The sequence below is a fragment of the Mixophyes fleayi genome, chromosome 8 (assembly GCF_038048845.1).
Source record: "Mixophyes fleayi isolate aMixFle1 chromosome 8, aMixFle1.hap1, whole genome shotgun sequence".
NCBI classification, from domain to species: domain Eukaryota; kingdom Metazoa; phylum Chordata; class Amphibia; order Anura; family Limnodynastidae; genus Mixophyes; species Mixophyes fleayi.
In genome coordinates this window covers 39877287-39901170 of record NC_134409.1, presented here as the reverse complement: position 1 = coordinate 39901170, position 23884 = coordinate 39877287, and the positions used below count along the sequence as shown (strand labels likewise).

The 23884-nt window shown below is 39.5% G+C and overlaps 1 protein-coding gene and 1 long non-coding RNA gene across 3 annotated transcripts in view; one reads left to right on the top strand and one right to left on the bottom strand.

Annotated features, from left to right (window-relative positions):
• Positions 1 to 23884, top strand: part of LRRC8B (leucine rich repeat containing 8 VRAC subunit B) — a 31105-nt gene that overhangs the window by 4728 nt on the left and 2493 nt on the right. For both annotated transcript variants that reach the window (XM_075182407.1, XM_075182408.1), the window contains 2 exons: positions 17756 to 17948; positions 19851 to 21986. In XM_075182407.1, coding sequence (XP_075038508.1) covers positions 19869 to 21986 — 2118 coding nt within the window. In that variant the 5' untranslated portion in view covers positions 17756 to 17948; positions 19851 to 19868. The remainder of the gene's footprint in view (positions 1 to 17755; positions 17949 to 19850; positions 21987 to 23884) is intronic.
• LOC142099203 (uncharacterized) lies at positions 737 to 20094 on the bottom strand. Its single transcript, XR_012678490.1, has 4 exons — positions 19823 to 20094; positions 7721 to 7786; positions 2671 to 2730; positions 737 to 880 (listed from the first exon to the last, which is right to left on the bottom strand). It is a non-coding gene; the product is annotated as an uncharacterized LOC142099203 (long non-coding RNA).

Sequence of the window (23884 nt, the reverse complement as noted above, 5' to 3'; positions counted from 1 at the left end):
TTACAATGAAAGCAATAGAATAATTGGCGGTACGGCATACCACTGTATACATAAGCAAATAAAAGAAAAGAAAAATTACAGGGCACAAGTAAAAAAAAGTAGCAATACAAGAAGAGCAACATAAATTAAGTCATATTGCAAAGGGCAATTCTTGGGCAATTACATAGTTGCTATGGGTAGCTGAAAGCGACAGGGGATGGTTCAGAAACAAGAGGAAGGAAGGCCCTGCTTGTGAGAGTTTACAATCTAAATGGGAGGGGATGGAGTGAAGGAATGAGGGTGTGCAACCTAGACAGGAAGAAAGAGGAGAGTAGGGTAGGGTTTGGATTGGTGCAGTCTGGTAGGTTTTTATGAACTGGTAATTTTGAAGGACCAGGTAACTAGGGGAGAGTATGACTGAGTGTGTTCCAGAGATGGGGAACAGTCTTGTAGGTGGGAGTGAGAAGTGGTAATGAGAGGGGAGGAGAGGCGGACATCATTGGCTGAGTGGAGAGGTAGGAGGAGGGAGGGTGGAGAGAGATCAGGTTCGAGATTAGTGGGCTAGAGCTTTGCAGGTGAGGAGTTTGAATTTCTATAGGGGTGGGAGCCAATGGAGGGTTTGGCAGAGAGAGAGAGGCAGAAACAGAGATTGAAAAGGGGGAGACCAAATAGGAGAAGGTTGCAGTAGGTGTTACATCCATGCTATAAATAAACAATGATTATTATGATGCCATGTTACATTTAGACAAACCCAGAAATCCATGAATGTGTAGCAGGGCATTAAATACCTTTTGCAAATGTCAGTTTCCAAAGGTGAACTGTGGATATAGGAAAAAATATTTTTGGTTGATCTTCATATAGATTGTTCAGAGTCAAATCTGGGATTTCTAGAGGATGGTTTCTAAATGTTTGATTTCGGAACAAAGCAAAATAAAAATAAAAACACTTGCTGCAATAATAATAGAATTAGAAAAGTACAATGTATATAAATGTAATAACGTATATAAAAAGAAAAACGTGAGGGATTAAGTACGTTGTATATTAAAAACTCGCATTCCTATTAACTTCCTTTAAATAAATCCATCTTGACAATCTTAACAAATTAATAAATTACCTTGTAAATGAATACAACTCAATGAAATGAATGCTGATATCCCCTCACGTTCAATAAAATAGCCCAAAAATTACAACTAGTGTTAGTTACCCACCCAGTGCTTCACATCACTCTTATCAGAAAATGCTGGTGAGCACAGGTAACTTTACGGCGCTCTCTTTTCCCCTAACGTTCCAAAGACCCTAGAGCCAAAACAACATAAGAACAGTAAAGGTGGCCATTTTGTAGAAGCCAAAGTTCATCAAAACAGAGGCAGATCCTCAGCAAAAAGGAATCTTTGACTGCAGACAAAGTGTATAGCTTTTTTTTTTTTATTGTAGGCACTTACTGGGAGGTCCTTAGAATCTGTTATCTCCTTCTAAACCCCAGAGCTGTTGTGATTTGCTTGTGGTGGGTTGCTGGAACACCCCTCACCCCCAAGTGCCCTCTGGGGTGCTTTTTGAACCTCATTGATGGATCCAATAAACACACACGTAATACTGATTATTGTTCTCACTAATGCGCGATCATTATTTGCATTGTACAACTTAGACATGACATTAATTTTTGGCTTCAGTTAACAGTGCAGCCTTAGAGGAGGGAACCTGACCTTATTTGCAATGTAAGCAAATAATTTCACCATTTTACTTGTTTGTATGATGTGAACTGTCTCATGGACAAGTAAAAGTATTTATAAATAGTGAACATATACAGGTTGGAGCATGCTCACTGTGCTTCTGAGAAATAATCTGCTGTATTGAAGTCTGCCGGGTTTCAGCCTTTGGCTCCAACTGATCACATTAGATTAGTTACATTTCAGCCAGCAGCAGCTAATTTAAAGAGAAACCTATCAACAAGTTCTAATCTGGCTATTTACTTATTTATTACATATTCAATGCATTATGTATTAAAAAAAGGTTTCTCCATTCTCCCGTTGAACGATATAGGCGGCTCACTTTGCACTATGCTTTTTAAAGGGCCAGTGTCCTCAGTCTCCGTCTGACAGCTTGAAACAATATATTAGGACCACTTCTGTGAGCATTTTAATCTAAAATGGGTATAAAGTTTCTTTTTTTGTAAATATACTTTCTGTCCTATTGCATACTGTTGGTTAGATAAAATCTGGTCTGCTAGAGTGTGATTCTAACAGTACATTTCTCTATTTCCTCTACTTCAGGGAGCAGGGACCATCTGCAGACCTGACTCCCACTGTCAGAATATTTTAAATCCTTGGTTTGAAATGCTTTCTTAAACTTTTTACCAATGATTTTCCCCAGAGGATTAAGGTGCCCGCACATGAGCTGATACTGCTGTTTATCACGACCACTGAGTTGCCAAATCTCTCAGATTGGTGATGTACTTGTGTAGCCAAATTTGGAAGGTTTGATTCTCAGACAGAACAGAGGTAACGGGCAGGGCATGTTTGGACAATGACTGCATACACAATCGGTTGTGGCCATCGTCAAACCAGGTTTGCAGTTCTGATCAAAATCTGATTAATTCTTATCAAATGCTGATATAGACTGATTATCTTTTTGGGCTCTTATTGTAATTTCTAAACAAAATTGATTGCAACAAATAGGCAGCTTTATACTAACTTTGTTTTGTATTGTGAACTATTCAACTTCTATTGTTGCTTGTGCAGTCTTTTGTGTATTCTGCAAAAAAAAACCTGATTAGCCCTTGCTTTCCTACTACATATACAGTCACGTCTTGTCATCCATTTAGGAATCTATCCTTATTCCATGTAATTTAGGATATAATTTGGGTTTATTGTTTTTGTTGCATTGAAGCAATTTACCTCTTTTAAAAGAAACATCTTTATTGTAGAGCACTTCATTGTGTAGATTTGTGTACATTAAAATATTCTCATTGGCTAATAAATGTGTCCCTTGGTTAATAATTTATAGTATTTATCTTACAAAGTTCTGTTTTATTTCCTATGCTGGGCTATACAGTACTTGATTTACTATAATCTGGGTTGCTAAATGTAAATCGTAATAACTCTCCCAATGTTAAAAGATTAGGTGCAGTATCACAGCAAAGCCCTATATTTCATCATCATCTATTTATATAGCGCCACTAATTCTGCAGTGCTGTACAGAGAACTCATTCACATCAGTCCCTGCTCCATTGAAGCTTACAGTCTAAATTTCCTAACACACACACAGACAGACAGAGAGAGACTAGGGTCAATTTGATAGCAGCCAATTAACCTACTAGTATGTTTTTAGAGTGTGGGAGGAAACCCACGCAAACACAGGGAAAACATACAAACTCCACACAGATAAGGCCATGGTCGGGAATCGAACTCATGACCCCAGTGCTGTGAGGCAGAAGTGCTAACCATTAAGCCACCGTGTTGCATTTGCTTGGAGCCTGTACATTTATCTGAGTCTAAGCAATGAGACCCTTATTTAATCCAGATACTATGCAAAAATAAATAACTGGAATATGATCCATGCCGAAATAAGGGTTTTAGGCATAGGTTTCCAGCAAGGTACTGAGCAGACAGTTTTCAGACCTGGAAAATATCTGCTTTCAGGTTCGCTTCTGAAAGCATTGTAGACAGAAAGTGACAGAATTACTGCTGGCTACCCAAACAAGGGCATTACTATTGGGAAGAGAACATTCTATAGTGTATGTAAGACACAGAGAACCGTCTCTCTGGGAACTTGCCAAAGGATGTTTCTGCAAAGTCAATATATACATATCATAATGAGTGAATAACTAGTATATACTTAAAGAACATCAAACCTGTATTCTAAGTGACTTATGTTGCATGAATAAACATGTACAACCAGGGCTGTGCGATTGGAGCAGCTGCCCAGCGTACAAAATGGGGGGAGGGGGGGTCTGGTGCCGGATAAGGAATACTTTAGGTTGCATTCATTATAATTTAGGCTTTGGGAGCGTCATATTTCCTTTCTTGCTTCATGTGCTAAACTTTCTAGTTGCGGCTTTGTGTACAACGTGTGTTTTATGTACAAGACTGTATTTTAGCATTGTGCTCTGATATGCAGATTATACATGTCTGCTGTTCTATACCACCTCTGAGATCCTAGAAGTTGCCATCCCTGTACTTATAATGCACCTCCCAGTACCACTTCTGTGGAACAGAGCATTTCTAGGAGCTCTAGACCAATATAATAAAAAGCTTCATACACACAAAAGAAATACATGTAATAATGACTTTACACCACACTCACATGATTAATTTAAAGCATAACTGAGGATAAATCCAGCACTATTTTAAGAGAAAAGTTAAAATTAATGAAGGGGGTGGTAGTAGGTTTGACATTCATGTGACCTTTCTGCTGATTCTACCCTGCACATTCTGTAGGGCACCCACCAACATGCAAACTAGGTGCAAATTGATGTTACTGAGGTGTGTTCAGTGACAGTGAAGTGGGTGTGCACCTTGAAATGCACTTGGTGGACAAGTAGGCACACATAGATCTCCATCGGGGGTCTGTAGGTCCTGCAGTTATAAAATGGCCTTGCTGACTCACTGTCATGTGATTAACATGGTAACCGCAGTCTCATGTCATAGTGTACTAAACAGAGAGGCCCTGGGGAACACCCCTCTTCAGCATCTCAGCAGCTATGCCCCCACCTCCCTCTTCCTCTGCCATCACATGACCATTGTGGAGCTTGTGCATTCAGTTTGTCCTTGTTACACCATCTAAAGAATTTATTCTGCATGCCTGATTGTGAACATTAGGAGTTTTTTTTTCTTTTTTTGTAGTGTCAGTTTGTCTTATTGTTGATGCCTCAATAAATATGATTTAATTTTGTGCTGTGCTTGCTTAGTAAGTGTTTATTAATTTATTTTGTTTGCTTTTGATTGTTACATTTTGATATACACTCAGTAGCACACACACACATTATTTTTTGTGACCATTCTTGATCTCCCCACTAGACTCTTGTTCTCACTTTCTAGTTAGCCAGACCAGTTCTGACATGTAGAACAAGGTAAGACCATCTAGTTTTCCATCATCTAGAACAGCTTTTTTTAATTCCACTTTCACTAGATCTGACCTAGTGGAGGACTGCAGTCTGAGCATAAATATTCCTCTTGTGCCTGTACTTTTGATCATGCTAAATGTCTCCTGTAGGTTATGTGTTCAGGTCCAACTTGGAAACATATGAAAGGTGTCACGAGCCGCGGTGATCCGCAGCTTGCATCCTCCTTCATCGTCCCGGCTGTCATGGCAACAGCCTGGACGTAATTTCCGGTTCCCCTCTTCCCGACCATCCCCATGACAACGGTCGTGATGCATTCTAATACAGCGCCGCGTCCCAGCTTCGCTGGCAGCCAGGCGCGTGCGCAGATTAAGGTCCCTTATTATTAATCAACCCTCCCCTGTGTGTTGTGCAGGGCAATGCCCTGATTGGTTGGCTACAATGTAAAAGGCAGGGAGGGCTTAGCCTCCCTGTCGGTTATAGCGTTCTGTCCACAGTACTGCTGCCTGCTTCTGAGCCCTGTTGGTGTTTAACCTCTGATTGTTCCTTCGTGTATGACCCCTTGCTTGGATTTGGACCCTGCCTGTTTGCTCGTGACCCTGATCCTTCTTGCCTGTATCTTGGACCTTGCTACCGTGCATGTGACCTCTGACCTCGGCCTGTTTATTGGCTTTGCTGTCTGCTGCCGGCCCTTGACCCTTGCCTGGACTTCTCTACGCTTTCCTGGGTTCTCCCCAGCCGGTGCACATTTCACGACCCTCTGTTAGTCTGCGGCCAAGTCTGTCCTCACCACTAGGGGCTCCAGCGAACACCAGGCTTTCGGAGCAGACTCCGGGTTTTGTGGTACCGACTGGAGGGGTTCCTAACATTGCCCTTTGCAGCCAATCAGATTTTAGTAGTGCAGATTAGAAAATGAGAGGAAACATCTGATTGGTTCTATGGAAAACAACATAGTGTGTGCATTAGCACAGTGGCCTAGTGGTTAGCACTTCTGCCTCACAGCACTGGGGTCTTGAGTTTGATTCCCAACCATGGCCTTATCTGTGTGGAGTTTGTATGTTCTCCCTGTGTTTGCGTGGGTTTCCTCCGGGTGCTCCGGTTTCCTCCCACACTCCAAAAAACATACTGGTAGGTTAATTGGCTGCTATCAAAATTGACCCTAGTCTCTCCTTCTCTGTCTGTCTGTGTCTGTGAGTGTGTGTCTATATTAGGGTATTTATATTGTAATCTCCAATGGGGCAGGGACTGATGTGAATGAGTTCTCTGTACAGCGCTGCGGAATTAGTGGCGCTATATAAATAGATGATGGTGATGATTAGTTTTCATAAATGCCCCTTTGATTCTATGATCTAGATCACCTGTTTAAGTCTTAAGAACGTAAGATCTTAAAATGCAGTGTTATCATATATCTGCCAGATTAACAGGGTGCATTTCACTACTTGTATCATTCTATCTGTGTTTATTAAAATCACACCAGCCCCATTTAAAAACTTTACTACACACACAAGAGAAAACATTTTGTATGTGTTGTGCTGACACCACTCCCACACCTCGTTTCACTACTACCTTTTTTTGGGGGTTGAGGAGGCAAAGGCTGCTGTAATTTGTAAAGATTGTAAATTGTTTGTTATAAAATCGCTGGCTCTTAACTTTTAGACCTGATTTTTAACGTGCATATAGATTTACCAAGCAATCCTGTTATACTACTTATAAATTAAATATGTAATGCTTATGCATACTTTAGGATTGCATGTATACACTTGTATCATATAATTGTTTGTAATTCGCTGTCATAATCACAAAAAACAACATTCATTTATTGAAATAATTCACAAAGCATATCAATTGTCAGTATAAATTCATTTTAAATAAATATAAGCTGATCAAAATATACACACTCTCTCCCTCTCCCCTTGTCCTTACTTTGGAATTACATGGAAACAAAACAAAAATAATCTGTGAAATAAACTTGGTTTAAGCTAACGATACATAATTAAACACAGCCGTTCAATGTCTCTAGTTCTTTAGAATTCCGATTTCCTCTGTTAATACCCTGAATGTTACTCTATACATACTAATGTATCCCATGGGCTTTACATGTAGTCCAACATCTGTAACTACATTACATTTACTGTGCTTTTAAATAGGAATCAGCTGGCTACATAAATATAATGGAGAGCACGGCTGTTTACAGATTTTATATCTAGAGAGTAAAATGTCTGCTTCCTGAGTACCGTGGCCTATAGCGAGTATCAAAAGATTTGCCAGCATCAGCATTCAGTTGGGGTCTATTTACTAAAAGTTGGAGTAATCCTGTAAATATATTTTGGGTAATGTCTGCTGTACAGGGCTGCTTGGGGCCCCGCAACAGCAAATTTCTGGGCCCCTCCATACACAGCAGGAGAACACATGTGTGCTGCCGCACCGTTGAAGGGGGGCGTGGCCGCATAGTAATGGGGTGTCGCCGACATGGGCTGTGGCTGCGCATCTTTACACATGACATTATGGGGGAAATCAATTAGCAGCAAAGTGTCTCCGGAACGTCCGTGAGACACTTTGCGACGTAGATTTTTACAGAAATTTGTACCGTAATCGTCAGCAATATGTGCGGTGCGATGTCTGCTTGTCACATTGGCGGCAATTGAATTCCCCCGTTATGTATTAAAATGGTGTTGCTCTCACCTACCTCTTATTGCAACTTTCACAACCTGGTACTGGATTCTTGTCTGGATCCTGGAATGATGGGACCTGTTTAGAAAATGTATAGGTATATGAAATATGGAAAATCGATCCATAAGTGAGCACAGTACATAACACAGATCACACAGTATATAATACGTACAACCAACCTTCTAAAGGGTTGCACATTACTCTTAATTTTTAGAATGATAAATACATCCCTCAGCACACCCATATAACTCATCCGAAATTACCTAACATGCCCCTTATTTGCTCACAAATTACACCACAAACCACTGAGACCCCCAAATGATCCAAAATAGCCCCTCATGCAATCAAACCCACACTTGCCACAAAATGGACCCACATGTGTTTGGGCTCCCATAAGCTCTCAGATCCCTCATGTACTCCAAATCTCCCCTACATGCCACTTAGTCCTCCTCACATGCCCGTCGTGCCACTCAGACCTCCCTACATTCCCCCTAGACCTCACCACATGCCATCTAACATAACTCCTACCTATCCCTCAGACCACTACACATGCCAGTCACATACCCATCATACCTACCCGCATTCCCCTTAGCTCTTCCCATATACCCCTTACATGCCCGTCAGACTTACACATATACCATTCAGAGCTCCACACAAGTCCCTTACATGCCAACAGACCACCTACATGCCCCACAGATCTACCCACATGACCTTTACATGCCCATCAGAGGTCCACACATGCTATTTACATCAGACTTCAAATGCCAGTCCATCAAACTTCTCCACATGCTCCATTAATTAATCTTTCATCAAATATTATTCATACTATTGCAGAACTCCATAATTGTATTCTAGTAAATGTACATGGAGAAATGAGGGAGATTGAGATAGATTATATATAAAAACAACTTCCATAGCAGGAGCAGGACAAAAAAACTGGATAAAAAGTGGGCTTGATTATAGTTTATGTTAAGAAAAGAGATGATTGGTTACTGCATCCATCAATCAGCTGGCTGGACGAATTGGAAGGAGATAATAGGGATAGCTGATTGGTGGACGCAGATGGGAGATCCGATTGGCTTGTAGGTTTGGTGAGGTAACAGCGTTTGATTGGATGAAGCTCAATCTGTGGGTGGAGAGGCTTTTATCAGCCGGGCTTCCCATTCAGTCAAAACACTGAGTAGTTCTGTGTTGTTGGCAGAAGCATTTTCGGCCTCCTTACTGTAGTACTCACCTGATGGCAGCCCTGCTGGGAGTTCACTCCCTCCGTTCCCTTTAACACCCCCCCTCTAATTCCATGATTGTCATCTGTTAATAACACAGTCATTCATGAAAAAAACATTTTTAATAAGCCAAAATATTTTTTTTTTTTAATAATAATAATACATTTGTCATGATGTTACTAATATTAAAAAAAAAAAAAATGAATCCGCGCGGAAATTACTCTTAAGCAGCCTTCTGTGTCTAAACTCTGATCCACATGAGTCAAAAATAGCTGAACTTGGCGCCATGTTTGTCTTATTGTTTGTTTTAAGTTCATGATGTTACTAATATCTACTGTACATAAAATACATTTCTATGGTTGCTCCTGATAGCACACACATGTTCTAGCATGTATATGCGACCCTCATCACTACCACTCTGCATTTCCACCTGATCAGTAGCTGGTGGGAGTGATATTACTGAAAAACCCGTACCTTAGAGATGCCCAGCGCTTGAATCGGACACTGCTGTATGCGCATGAGCTTGGCACAACCTTACTGTACAATGACCATGTGCATACGCCCCTTCCCTTCCTTTTCCGCCCATGAACTCATAGACCGTCGTAAGTGTCCTTTGCGCTCGAAGATGCTTGCATTCTCTGGCGTATGGTCGTTTCTGAGCAGGCGCAGAGCATTTTTACGCAACATACGGCAGGTATCGGCATTTAGGTTCCTTAATGAATCAGGCCGTTTGGTTGGATTATTTGAAATAATTTGTTTTTCATAAGCTTAGTTGACCACGGACACATTGTTTATGATTCTGAACTGGACTATTTTTGACAAGGGCACAGACACAAGTGAAATGTTTCTCATTAGATTTTTACCTTCTCTACTCTCTGTATATATTGGTTGATTTATTTCAGAATACTTTGTACTGTTCAGTAATTGCTAATGCTTCAAATAAATGATTACAATGATCTAATTTTAGTCACTAATTGCAGCATGTGATTTCCAGGAAGTGTATTCTGTGCAATTATCCCCATTCTCTTCCATGTGCAGAATATTATGGATGAATATAAATATATCTGTCTATGTAACATTATATAATTCTCTTCATAATAGAGAGAGTTGGCACAAAGGCTGCCTCTGGGCAGTTGAGGTATACCTTTCTTTTTTTGGAATGACATCAAATGTTTCCAGCTACATTGAGTTGAGTTCATCCTCTGTCTTCTTTCATCAAAGCAGAAATTAAACATGATAAATAACCTCCCTGAAAACCTCACAAATTCAACTTTGTTTAAAAAGCAAATAAATCATTTGACAATATACAGATGTTGGTGGATCTTGCCAGCATCCCATTATCCAACACTCTTTAAAAGCCGACATTTCCTGCTGCTGAATACAAGTATGCAGTCCAAATACTCCTACCGCCTGTGATTAATAACGGTTTAGATGAGAATGCAGTTGTGTGACACTGAAATGTTGTAATTGCATTCTTATGGAGAATCGTCTCCTTCCTAGAGTTCTAATGATTTGGCGTATTCTACTTTAGAAAATGTAAATTTAGGATGACTGTCACTAAAGCAGGAATGGCTAATACTGCTCTAGCCACAATAATAAGTACTCTTGCTCATGATAGGATCTTTTTTTAGAGTGGTACTCACAGAGGGACATGACCTAATACTAGAGGCGGAACTAGGAAGCTATGGACCCCGGTGCGGGGAGGAGGGAACCAGGGCCCCTGACCCTCTGCATGCAGTGGGCCCCATTATCTCCATGGGCCCCGGTGCATGGCACCTGCCACACCAATGGTAGTTCCGCCATTGCCTAATACAGTACCTATCATGTGGGGGTTTCTGCATCACCCAGGAGGAGTCGGTACATACCCTTGAGGGTAGCAAAAGAGGTTTGTTTGGTGAAAGCATGTGTAGGGTTTTTGACTTTAGCAGAAAAATCTTCACTGAGGGCTTTGGTGGCGTTTCAGTTACAACAGAAAATTCTCAAAATGTTTGATTTCTTCAGTGGCGTTTGAGGAACCTGCTAACTACAGATTAGTTTAGAACTTTCACTATGAAGTGAACTTACACATCCATAGCACTGTTTAAAAGTCGGCGTGGTGCAGTTACTCAGCTAATATTCTTGCACAGGAAGGGTGAGAAACGATACTTCCGGCCTGGAGAAGAAGTGAGACCCGTAAGTTAGACAAGGAAGGAGACCGAGAGAGAGACAGATAGTGAGGGAGTCTGAGAGAGACAGGGAAAGAGACTGACAGGGACAAAGAGAGACTTGGATGCAGGGCTACAGACTTCAGAAGAGTGAGACAGGGAGAGAGGCTTAGGAGGCCCTAATGGAGAAAATGACAAAGAAATTACAATGGTAAATACAAATTTATTTGTACTATATTTAGTTTACCCTCTCCCCTGGCTTTACAATAAAAACAAGATAAACCCCAAATTGTATGGTGTTCTTCATGTGTTTATGGTATTTATTTAATTGACAATAAAACTTCTTTTTTATTTGCATTTGGGGAAAAACAATAATAATAAATATGGGATAACGGAAAACCTGAAAGCATCCATGAGGCGAGGGGAATTGTTACTAGTAGAATGTAGGTAAAGTAGGGGGAATCCTAGTGGTACCATGATGTAATCCAGTTAGAACTGGGGTGGGGTGAGAAGTGGGGATCCATGTGGTGTTTGGAGGTATAATGCTGTATAGTGCTCTCTTCAATGTATGATGACCCTCAGACTTTTATGGTTCCTACTGTAGTATACAGTATGTTGGTCTAGGGGCATAGTGAATTTTGTGAATGGTATATCTTGAGCATTGGTCATGTATGTATGTGTCTATATGTCTGTCTATTTGTCATAGAGAATTTGTAATCCTTCACAGCCATCCCTGCCCCAATGTAACTTCTCTACCACACAAACACTAGGATACATTTTTATCAGCCAGTCCACACAAACACAGGGAGAATACACAAACTCCACACAACCCTTGTAAGAATCCAACCCATCACACTGGCACCATAAAGTCACCCCCTACTACCTTTTTAGGTTCAAAATGGGCTAAAGCATTCATATATAGGAAGATATTCCAATGTATCCTGTTAATTGGCTTTCAACAATAAGAATTGTGAGTTAAAAGATTTGGAAAATAAAGGGACTGTCCTGGAAAAACATTGATATACAGATATTGTCTGTAGTTGTATTTGTGTATTCATTTAGGTTATTTTATTTTTAATACCTGCATACCTCTATTAATTGTGGAAATGTCCATAATAGCAGAAAATAGTACATCACAATTTCTGATTTTCAAGGAGCAGACTACACGTTTGGCAGCCAAAGGGTTTTGATTGGTGCAGTACTTAGGCAGCTTGCAGGCATGGCCAATTTTTCCCAAACCTCTATTCCCAGAATGTTAGTAGGAATGCAGGAATTATACGCATGAAACATTGCTATTTCCTGTAGCCACATATAAAGTACATTGTTTGGTAACTGTGCACAGGAGAGTATACTGGTAAATAAGGAATTCTTCAGTGGAAATAAAAGGGAAGTTTGTCCCAAAGCTATGTTCTAGCAATTTTGGTAAATTCCTTCTTAAATAAACTCCTTGAAGTAATAAGACAATAAATACTGTATCTGTGTATAAAGTACACATTGTGAGTAATTCTATTTGGAAAGAGCGGTTGTAATTGCTCCCATTACATTTGTGCATTTTATAGGGAGATACTGTGTATTTTTGCTGTGACTTTTCTTCACAATCTCTTTTATACAACAGTGCAAAGTTCTCTCATGGTGATAACATAGCTTGTATCACATTGTAAAACGGGGATTTAAAAATATAATCTTATTTCCATAATAGACCCTTTAAGACGTGATCTGGTGAGTGACAAGATTATACAAGTTAATAATGTGAGCAGGGTTCTCTTACCTCTCTGTCTGTATGTATTACCCAGTATTGTTTTATTAAAGTTTGTTCCCAATTGTAAAGTGCTACGGAATTTGCTGGTGCTATATAAATAAATGTTGATGATGATGATGAATGTGTTGAAGTAGCTCGTCTTGAAACCCTCTGGCCTCTGCTGATGGAATCTACATACAGGCATTGACCCCAGCTGTTCAGTACATAGTTCCCAACAGCATTTCTACACACATCTCCATAAATAAGCAGAGTTTTAATTTTACATATTTTACTAAGATTTTAACTGATTAAAGGTGAAGCTTCTGTAAAATGCTGTCTCCCCTTTAACCTCCCACCCCACTAGTAATAACACTGGACATGGAACGCCCGTAATGCAGGAGATACTCCCATGATTTACCGGGCTCTCATCCTGGAGAAGTTCAAATAGAAGACAATCCTTCCAGGGTTTTTGACTGGAGGACTCCTCTCGACCAGTCAGCTTCCAGTTCTGAATACAGGGCTTCTCAATTGGCTGACTACAATCACTATATCAACAACTTGTGACCAATCAGTGAGTTGCCAAATGAAATAAACTATTTGCTGAGCAGGTAACCTGACAGCTGGGCAAGACTGTTTGTACTGGCACAGAGGGTGTCTACATAGTGATACCATAAAGTAGTGGGGACATTTATTTTTGTAATTCATTACATGGAATTACTATATATTGAAAAGCATACACGGGGAAAAATACAAAACTCTGTAGTGGGGTTCCTTCAAATGCTTAGAGCTTTGAGAATTGAACAAGAGTGTTGGATAATGTCTTTCCGTTGGTATGTGACCCTGAAAATCTTTTCAATAAACCTGTAAATGTGATGTGCATCATCAAATGAGCTTAGATTACCAACATGCACAAACATAGATACCAACCCCTTACTTTTTTTGAAGTCCTTCCATGCAGATATCATGGTGCAGAAAGGACTGCACTAAAAAAAAAACACCTCAAAAAGTCACTTACGATTCCTGCCTATCAGTGCCAGACTGGGGCATGAGGAACCCTCCGGGGAAAATGCAATGGCTGGAGCCCATAATTTAGTGTGTGTGTGCGCGTGTGCGCTCTTGAAGGGGTGTGACCAATCGCCAGAGGGGGCGTGACTAGCCCACAGAGGACATGGTTAGAGCCGTAGTGCAGTATATAAAGAAAAAACATACCTTGCAAATAAGGCTGGTTTCACTTGTATGATGTCATTTACTATGCTCTGTCATTTTAAGTGCTCTTTATTTCACAATATTGTGCACTATATTAGCAAGTCATACTAAATATATCATTTTTGTGTCACAAAATTTCGAACCTTCAATTTGTTCCCTTATTTAAGTTCACCCCCGTGGGCCAGTCTGATCCCTTATGAGCCACCCCCTTGATTACAATTACTGCATTGTTCTCCTAAAATATTGTTTGCTTGTGTCGCGTTTCTTAAAGAAGTCCTGAGTGTAAAGCTGGGTACACACCAAACAAATGTTTTCCCGATGAGATATTTTACCAATGAGTGAAAGTCCCGATCAGCGTGCTAATTCCTGCGTACACACTTACATGATGTTACATGATTTACCTTCAGATTTGTGCTCTTCATCTGTAATAACCATCATCTGAAAAGATAGTGACTCTGTAAACTCTATAGAGATCTGCCTACACTGCTGGTCAATGAGTGCGTACACACTGAAGCATTTGGCCAACATAGTTCCATTGGTTATAGAGATTTTTAGTCCGGTTATAAAATTAAATCAAACAATACGATGTACTTTTAGTACGATAAAACCTGATCATAGGAGCATACACACTAATGTAATATCTGACCTAACTGTCGTTTATCGTGTGACTGACATGATAATCTGGTGAAAACCCTGTAGTGTGTATCAGTTTAAGGGTGCATTGGAGCTGTCTATAGTTGTTGTCACATTTGTATGTTTTAATTTTTAAATGCAAATGCATTGGTGGACAAATAATAAGTACTTTACCATTTGCAGTGTGTCTGGGTGGGGCAGAAGTAATCCCACTGAAAGTGTTTCCTGGTGTCTTCAAAATAAAATATACTGCATTGCAGAAATTGGTTGACAGCCCTCCAAACTAGGAACCCCCATGCCCTAAATCTTCACATAAAACGCAAGGAAAGCCCAGCTCCTTGGTGCAAAGTTTTTTGGGGGTTTTTTTATGCACCACTTCCACTGCCATTTTGGTTCACTAATCCATGCAAATAACTGTACATAGCTACAATTGCACTACAGAAGGCACACAGATGGTCCACAAAGTGGTAGAAATAGCAATTGGGGTGTGAATCTGGAAATTATTGTGGGGTTTTGTTTTTTTTTTTTCAAAATTATATTTTCCAAGTAGATTGAAAGAGGAGTTTAATAGTATACGCTAAATAACTAATGTGTTAATACTTAATTAAATATGTCTAACATTATGGCTGCTCTTTCAATTGCAGAAAATAGTATTGGGGTGCTTCACTATATTGCATCACTTTGACGCGTTTTGCTTTACAATGTCAGCTTTTTGTCCTATAAAAAAGTGTCTTACAGCAGCAAGGAAGAAGTCATTAAACTTGTTTTTCAACACCACTTTAATGCTTAATTAAACTGTGAACTATTGTATTATAACAATATTCTCTGCCTGTAACTTATCCCAGTCAACACTACAAGATTTTTCATTGGAAGGGACACCATGTTAAAGCATTTTTACTAAAACTTGGACATAAGACAGATGTTTTTGACTATTTCTGGTTTGCCCTATACCTATGGATACACAGTGTTTATTAGTACATAACTGGTTGTCTGAGTGTTTGGCTGCTGCAATATCATTATCAACATTTGTTTTTCACCAACAAAACATTCATCGTCCTTTTTTTCCCGTGGGATCATGTCAATTATTTCCATGCTTCAACTTTTCCCAGAGCATCTTGGCTTGCAGAGATATGAAATGTATCTGTGATATTATCCAGGAGGACAGAGCAGCATCTTTCTGGCTCAATGTTGTTAGTGCAGAAGTTATTAGTTGTAGTCTGTTTTCAGATGGAAACCGCCACAATCTTTTAATTGATTATTAATTATTCTAAAGTGTACCAATATAGGCTTATAGAAAATTTCCAGGAGTTTAATCTTAATTGCTGTATTTCTGTAGCAGCCAATGATGATCGACAGCAAAATGTGCATATTCCTAGCTGTTATCGTTTTAAAATAGTTTCCAGGAACGCTCTGCTGTTGAACATGATCTAAGCAGATCATGAGCCATACTGTCTCACAGTGAGCCTTAGATCACTGCAATGCCATGTAACAAGGTTACTTACTGTGGTTATAACACGTACTTGTATACTCTTCCGGATTATTCGGCAGACATGCACCCAGAACCTACCTCTCCTCCTTGAAAAGAGGGCAGGGCCTTGATGGCCCAAATTCCATTATCAGGCCCCAACCCCCGATTAGGAGATGACGAGATGACATCCAAAAAGTAGTCAAGTATGTTATAACACTTTCTGTATTTTAATTACTTCTGCTCAACAAGTATTAACTTGTAAAGACCCCGGTATGAGAATAAAAGGTAAGATTTGCATTCAACATGCAAGTAAGAGGAATTTTATTGTGCAGTTAATCAGTAATTAAGAACAGGGACATTTCCAGGGACAAGTCTTTTTATATGACACCTGTGACTTTGAGAATATTGGGAGGTTTGAAATATATTTTGCCTTCATTGTTTTGATCTGCAAATTTCAATTTTGGTGTTTTATTTATTTAGTTATTTATTTATTTATTAAGCAAATACAAATTTTGAGGTTATATTGCCTTTTAACATAATGCTGTTTGGGAAATAATGGAATAAACTATAAATTTTTTCATTACTTTTTTTTGTGTTTTAGTGACCTCTTTCCCACTAGCGTTGAGCATGTTTTAGTTCCTTTTTAGTCTTGTGAACAGAAACTTTCTATTTTTAACAGTTGCATAATCTCTTGTGCAGTATACTGATTTTATATAGGCAAAAAACTCTACGCTTGCACAAATATTTCCTTCAGAGAAAAGACTTTATGTTTATCACCAACAGCCTCCATCTTATATTTTATTACCCCCTGAGGAAGTCCCATAAAAAAAAGAAGAGACGAAACGCGTTGAGACACTTTTACTTTTCTTCACCCTATCCTCCTACTGGACACTGTCAGCTTGATTCATTCAGGAAAGGAAGGCAAAAAGAATGAGTATTTTTGGCAAAACTATGTTGCATTGGAGGAGGAGCTAAATTTAAAATGTGGGGACAGAGTTATAGTTGGGGTAGGGCATGTAATAGATTAACATTAAATTTCAGTGTAACAAATAAAGCTATCAAGTATTTGTGTGCTACATGAAAAACAGCCAGTATTTAACTTATGTGCAAAATAATAAACTAATTTGCACCCCTTGCATTGTAACATGGTTTTGTCCAGGAGAAACCTTACTCATATTTTGCCTTACTTTCCTTAATGAATCAGGCCCTGTGTGTATGGATCATGGAGCAATAAGAAGTCTTCATACTTTTTCACAGAAAGGTGGTGTCGATAGTGGATTTTCATAGATTGATTTTGAAAGCATGTTGTTTGTGGAGTACCAAACTAATAGTTTTGTGGTCTAATTAATAAGGGAGCAATTTTTGGTGTTCTCTCTTTAGTCCTGGCGGACAGCACATTGTCTCATCACATTATTGATCTTGACAGAGTAGTTATTCTATTTCAGTAAAAGTTTCCTATTGGCTGTGACCGCTGAGGAATGTGGTCAATAAAAAGCTTATATTCAGCATATTATGCAGCAGGAAACATTTGTGGCTTTGCTTCCGTACATGTACAGAACTTGGAGACAGCTAAAAAACACTTTTCGTTGGTGTGTTTTCCTAATCTTTCTTAATAATCCTTTCTTTGTCTTTCAGAATTGCTGCTCGGTCACTAGCCTATGTATGCCTGTCCGTGTGTTTCATGGGCTCGCCTCTTTCACAGGAGGATTAAGATGGCGTGGGGTTTTGTTCCAGAATGAAAGCAAATGCAGAGATGAAGAGACGGAGATTGTATAAAAGATGCAGACCTCCTGACTAAAGAATTCCCCACACTGTCTATAGCATTGTGGTAAGCATGTCTTCTATATGCAAGAGCACCAATTTTTTATAGTGCTGCCTACACAGAAGCCATTTTGTGGGTTATGTCAATATGCCACTTCAAGCCTGATGTCAGAGTGGTGTGCTCAGTGCCTAAGCTGAATATTGGTTCCGGATCCAAAATGGCTTCCTCAGTGTTGTAGGTGAAGTGAAGGGTCCACATTAACTGCCACATCCTCTACTCTGGGATATAAATATTTATCTATTAGCGAGCACACAGACCAACATGGCCAGTAATGCATTACATGTAATCCATACATGATTGCATGTAATGCATTACTGGCCATCTTGGACTTCTAAACTGCCAAGAGCACTGGTAGTAATATATGTTTCAGTGGTTAAGTTTAGAAAGTTATGGCATTGTACACTATATTCATTGTCGTTTTGGCAAACTGAAGCACAACATAAAATGTGCTGACTTTTTTTTTTTTTTTTTTTTTTAGGGTAAAGAGTCAGAAGGCTTTTTCAGTCTTTGTATTTAACATGTATTTTATAATAGGCAAGGAAATCTCTACTTTCTTAGTTTAGTATGTAGATTTGTATGTATTTCTCTCCTCTCCTTCTATGGATCCTCCTCCAGATACCAGTGGCATTCTATGTAAAAGGATCATGAGATTCTCTGTGTATCTGTAATAAACATGGCCTCTTCCAGTGTGGCTTAAGAAAGAAGATTTACAACTGTTTTTAGGCTATATCAGGGGTAGGCAACCTGCGGCTTTCCAGGTGTTGTAAAACTGCAAGTCCCAGCATGCTTTGCCAGTAAATAACCAGCAGATAGGTGGCAAGGCATGCTGGGACTTGTAGTTTCACAACACCTGGAGAGCCGCAGATTGCCTACCCCTGGGCTATATGCTAAGAGCACACTTTTGTTGTTCAAAGTTGGTAAGCATTAAGTTTAGAGTGGTACATTGCTCCAATACCATAGAGTGTGGATGTATGATTTACATTGTCATTGATACTATGTCTATGGCTGGGGAATAATTCAGGACTGACTCCATGATTGACATGCAGATTTATGGGCATGGTAAATAAGCTTGGTCTATGTTGTTGTTGTTGTTGTTGTTGAATTGTCAATATCCCAGAATGTTGTCATTTATTCCAATGCATATTGCTGAATTTTAAATTACACATTTCTAATGTGCTTAACTTTGCAGTTTGCAGTTGAAAATGGATCTCGCATATACAGAAGTGCATAATGTATTACATTATTGTCTGTGACATCTACTACTGTTATGGGATAACATAAAGAGGTTATAGGAGTTCCCATTGATGCCCCGGTTCAGTGTTAGAAACGGCTACCTTAGTTACAATATGGAAGCCAATATCCGCTTCATATTACAATATCTGTCTCGCCAAAAAAATGAGTCTGAATCCCAATACTAATCTAATCACAATTGATCACATTGTTATTGAGTGTTGGTAAATGATTGTAACCAGCCTTTGTGTGTGATCACCTTCTGGCTGTACTAACTGGCCCCGTTAGACCAGAAGTGTACCAGCTGCTCAAACCAAGCACTGAGCAGCCAAACCTTGTCCAAATGGGACACTGATAGGTATGGCCGGGGTTAATGTTGTAAGCTTAGCTGTGTATCATTTTATAAATGTGTAACATGTAGACCAGATCTGTCCAACCTGCGGCCCTCCAGGTGTTGTGAAACTACAAGCCCCAGCATGCTTTGCCAGTTGATAGCTGGAAGGGCATGCTGGGACTTGTAGTTTCACAACACCTGGAGGGCCACAGGTTGGACAGGCCTGATGTAGACTGTTCAGAGACCGACCTTTGCCAATATTTCAACACAAGTCATTTTTCTTTCAATATGATGCATTTTTAAACAGAACACTTACCTCTAATAATTTCTTTTCTGTACTGCAGCTGCCGCTGACTGAAGTCATGATAACTGTAACGGAGCTGAGATTTTTAGCAGATGCCCAGTCATCCTATCACATTTTGAAGCCATGGTGGGATGTGTTTTGGTATTACATCACAATGGTGATGTTGATGATTGCTGTCCTGGCAGGTGCACTGCAGCTCACACAAAGCAGAATGCTCTGTCTTCCCTGTAAGGCAGAAGTGGACAATCGGTGTGCACATCCTCTGGAACACGTCATTGCAAAAATTAATTTGTCGTCTGGGCCCATGGGAAAAGTGAGTCACTCCACAGGAATCCAGAATGACTTACACCGCCAACAATATGCCTATATCGACGCAGTCTGCTATGAAAAACAGCTTCACTGGTTTACAAAGTTCTTCCCCTATCTGGTGTTTCTTCACACTATCATTTTTGCTGTGTGCAGCAATTTCTGGCTTCATTACCCCAGCACAAGTTCTAGACTGGAGCACTTTGTCGCTATACTTTATAAATGTTTTGATTCCCCATGGACAACTCGAGCTTTGTCCGAGACTGTTGCAGAACAAACTGTTAGGAATCAGACACGCAAAAGATCGCGTCTGTTGACTTCCTCATCTATTGTTGACGATGCAGACACAAGGAAACAGTCATTACAAGCCGGGGTGGAGGCCACAACAGTAGAAGATGACGCTTCTAGTGTATTGGACAAAAAGGAAGGAGAACAGGCCAAGGCCCTTTTTGAAAAAGTACGTCGGTTCCGTCTACATGTTGAGCAAAAGGACATCATCTATAGACTGTACCTGAAACAGATTGTCATTAAAGTCATCGCACTACTTGTAATTATTACATATGTGTCTTATTTTTTGATGCATATAACTTTTGAAATTGACTGTAAAGTTGATATTGAAGCGTTCACAGGGTATAAGAGATACCAATGTGTTTACTCTCTGGCTGCAATTTTCAAGGTTTTGGCCACCTTTTATGTTCTGTTGGTGTTTTTGTATGGATTTGCTTGCTTTTATAGTCTGTGGTGGATGCTAAGAAGTTCGCTGAATCAATATTCATTTGAAGCAGTCAGAGAAAAGAGTAATTACAGTGATATCCCAGATGTCCAAAATGACTTTGCCTTCATCCTTCATCTAGCAGACCAGTATGATCCACTATACTCCAAACGCTTCTCAATATTTCTCTCCGAGGTCAGTGAGAACAAACTGAAACAGATTAATCTCAACAACGAGTGGACGGTGGAGATGCTACGTAACAAACTAACCCGAAATTCCAAGGACAAAGTAGAGCTCCATCTTTTCATGCTTAGTGGGTTGCCAGACAATGTATTTGACCTCAATGAGATAGAAGTCATGAGATTGGAACTTATACCAGATGCTAAGCTCACCCCTATGATAACTCAACTGGTCAACCTCAAGGAACTTCATGTTTATCATTCAACTCTTACTGTGGACCTACAAGCTCTGAGCTTTCTAGCTGAGAACCTTGAAACGCTACATCTGAAATTTACTTCCATTGAAAAGATACCATCTTGGATTTTCCTTTTAAAGAACTTGAAGGAACTGTATTTAGCAGGTTCGCTTGATAATTACAATTTTACACACATCGAAGGCATTCAGGACCTGAAGAACCTGACGACCCTTTACCTGAAGAGCAGCCTTCCCCGCATTCCACCCGTGGTTACTGACATGTTACCATTTCTAGAGAAGCTTAGCATTAATAATGAAGGAAATAGGCTGCTGATATTAATCAGTTTAAAAAAAATGATCAACCTTAGCAGCCTAGAATTAATCAACTGTGACCTAGAACGAATTCCACATTCCATTTTTAGTCTTAGTGAACTGTGGGAGATTGATTTCAGAGGAAATAATTTTAAAACTATTGAAGAAATTATTAGTTTTCAGCATCTGCACAAACTAACCTGCCTGAAGTTGTGGCATAATTCTATTGCCTACATCCCGCTGCAGATGGGAGCATTGGCTAGCTTGGAACAACTTTACCTAAATCATAACAATATAGAAATGATGCCACTACAACTCTTTCTGTGTAACAAGCTGCGGGTTTTGGACCTCAGTTATAACAATTTAGCTTTCATACCAGAGGAGATCCAACTTCTAAAAAATCTTCAGTATTTTGCTGTGACAAAAAATAGTGTAAGTATTCTACGTATCGCACATAAGGTCGTACTGTCATCCTTTTCTGTGCTATTATAATTGTTGAGTGATGATGCAAAAAATGTAATCAAAATTACATCCCTTTTGTTTAGGAACATCGCTATTCTAAGAAATAATTTACCACTATGTGTAGATTACAAAGACATTTGCGAGTTTTGAAAAAGTGGAGATGTTGCCTATAGCAGCCAATCAGATTCTAACTCATTTGTTTGGTACATGCTATAAAATGACAGCTAGGGGTAAATGTATCAAGCTGAGAGTTTTCCAGCGGGTTTGAAAAGTGGAGATGTTGCCTATAGCAACCAGTCAGATTCTAGCTGTCATTTTGTAGACTGTACAAAATAAATGATAGCTAGAATCTGATTGGTTTTTCAAACCTGCCGGAAAACTCTCAGCTTGATACATTTAGCCCCTAGAATCTGATTGGTTGCTATAGGTAACATCTCCACTTTTTCATACCCGCAGTTGAATATACCTCTTAGAGTGCTGTAGCTTCATGCCCTGGTGTACTCCCTGAACTACTTAGGGGGTTTGTAATATTTACAATAAGATATGGTATGGTTTACTATTTATTGAAGGTATAACCCATCTATGTAACCAAATTGCTTACAGATCTGGACAATTGGGCTGAACTATTGGATTATATGGTGTGTGGCCAGAATAGTAAGGAAAATCAGGAAGCTTTGTCAAGTATTTTTTGCTATAGTAAATAGGAGAGAATTTTTGTAACCTCCAATAAGTAATTATCTTTATGCCACCTATAATTCTATTAATGTACCAAGCAGACAAACCCTAAGTTCAGCAAAAACAATAGCAGTGAAGGTCGCCATTCACTGATCTATATTATCTCACTGGAAGAATATTACAAAGCTATTAGTATCCAAACTAATGGAAGAAGTCTCAGCGTTGACGTCTCACAACGAGGATCGCCTCTTCATACCTATTTGGTTGTGTCATGTATTTAAATGATCAACATATGTTTAACGTCTCTCCGAGGAGACGTGTTTGTGTTAATTATTACCTTACGTAATGACAACTTCTAGACAAAGCGCAGAATGAAGACCTCAGAGGTGTCTTCTCTGTGTTCCCCTGAGAGCTGCTGGAACACACCAGTGTGGTTTACAGTCCTCTATTTATTGTAACTGTCCTCAGATGGCCCTGTATCCTGAGCACTAATATTGCAGGTTAATCAAGATTAAGATTCCATGTTCCTAATTCTCCATGCGATCCTGCCTAATGCCAATTGCTGGATTCGGTGCACCCATAATAAAAATGTATTATGTCTATGTGCCTAGGGTAGTGCCGCTCTCCTTAGTTTATTTCTATTTTCTCTTTCATTCGTTCTCTATAGTTTGTCATTTTCCTAGGTTTCCTTTCCTCTTTCTTTTTCCTTTTTTCTGTCTTCTTACGGCATTGCCTTTTGCTGAGGCTTTATGTGATTGTTGTGTTCATTTACCCATAATGCCATCGACCCATCAGTTCTTTATGTATCCCATGACTATTACCCAGTGTAAAAAAGGCCTAGTGCTCCCATGCTATTATTCACTTACTAAGGCTTGGAGCCCCTTGAATACCTATCTGCACATTAACTACATATAAACCATATTTTACTGCAGTGTTTGCGGGAATAGTTAATTTTCAAAGATCCCTTAAATGAAAAATTGCTCATAGGTGATAGATCCTCTTTAAATCTGAACTGGTTTGCACAAAAAAAAATGCTGGACAGTAATATAAGTAATTTATCTGAATTTGAGATCACTTCACGAATGAGAATAACATACTAAGGGAACCAAGCACCATGTTTTATACATTTCTCTCTTATGGTGAAAATGCTGGAAAAGCGCATATGGAAAGTAAGGCAAAAAAATCAGTAATTT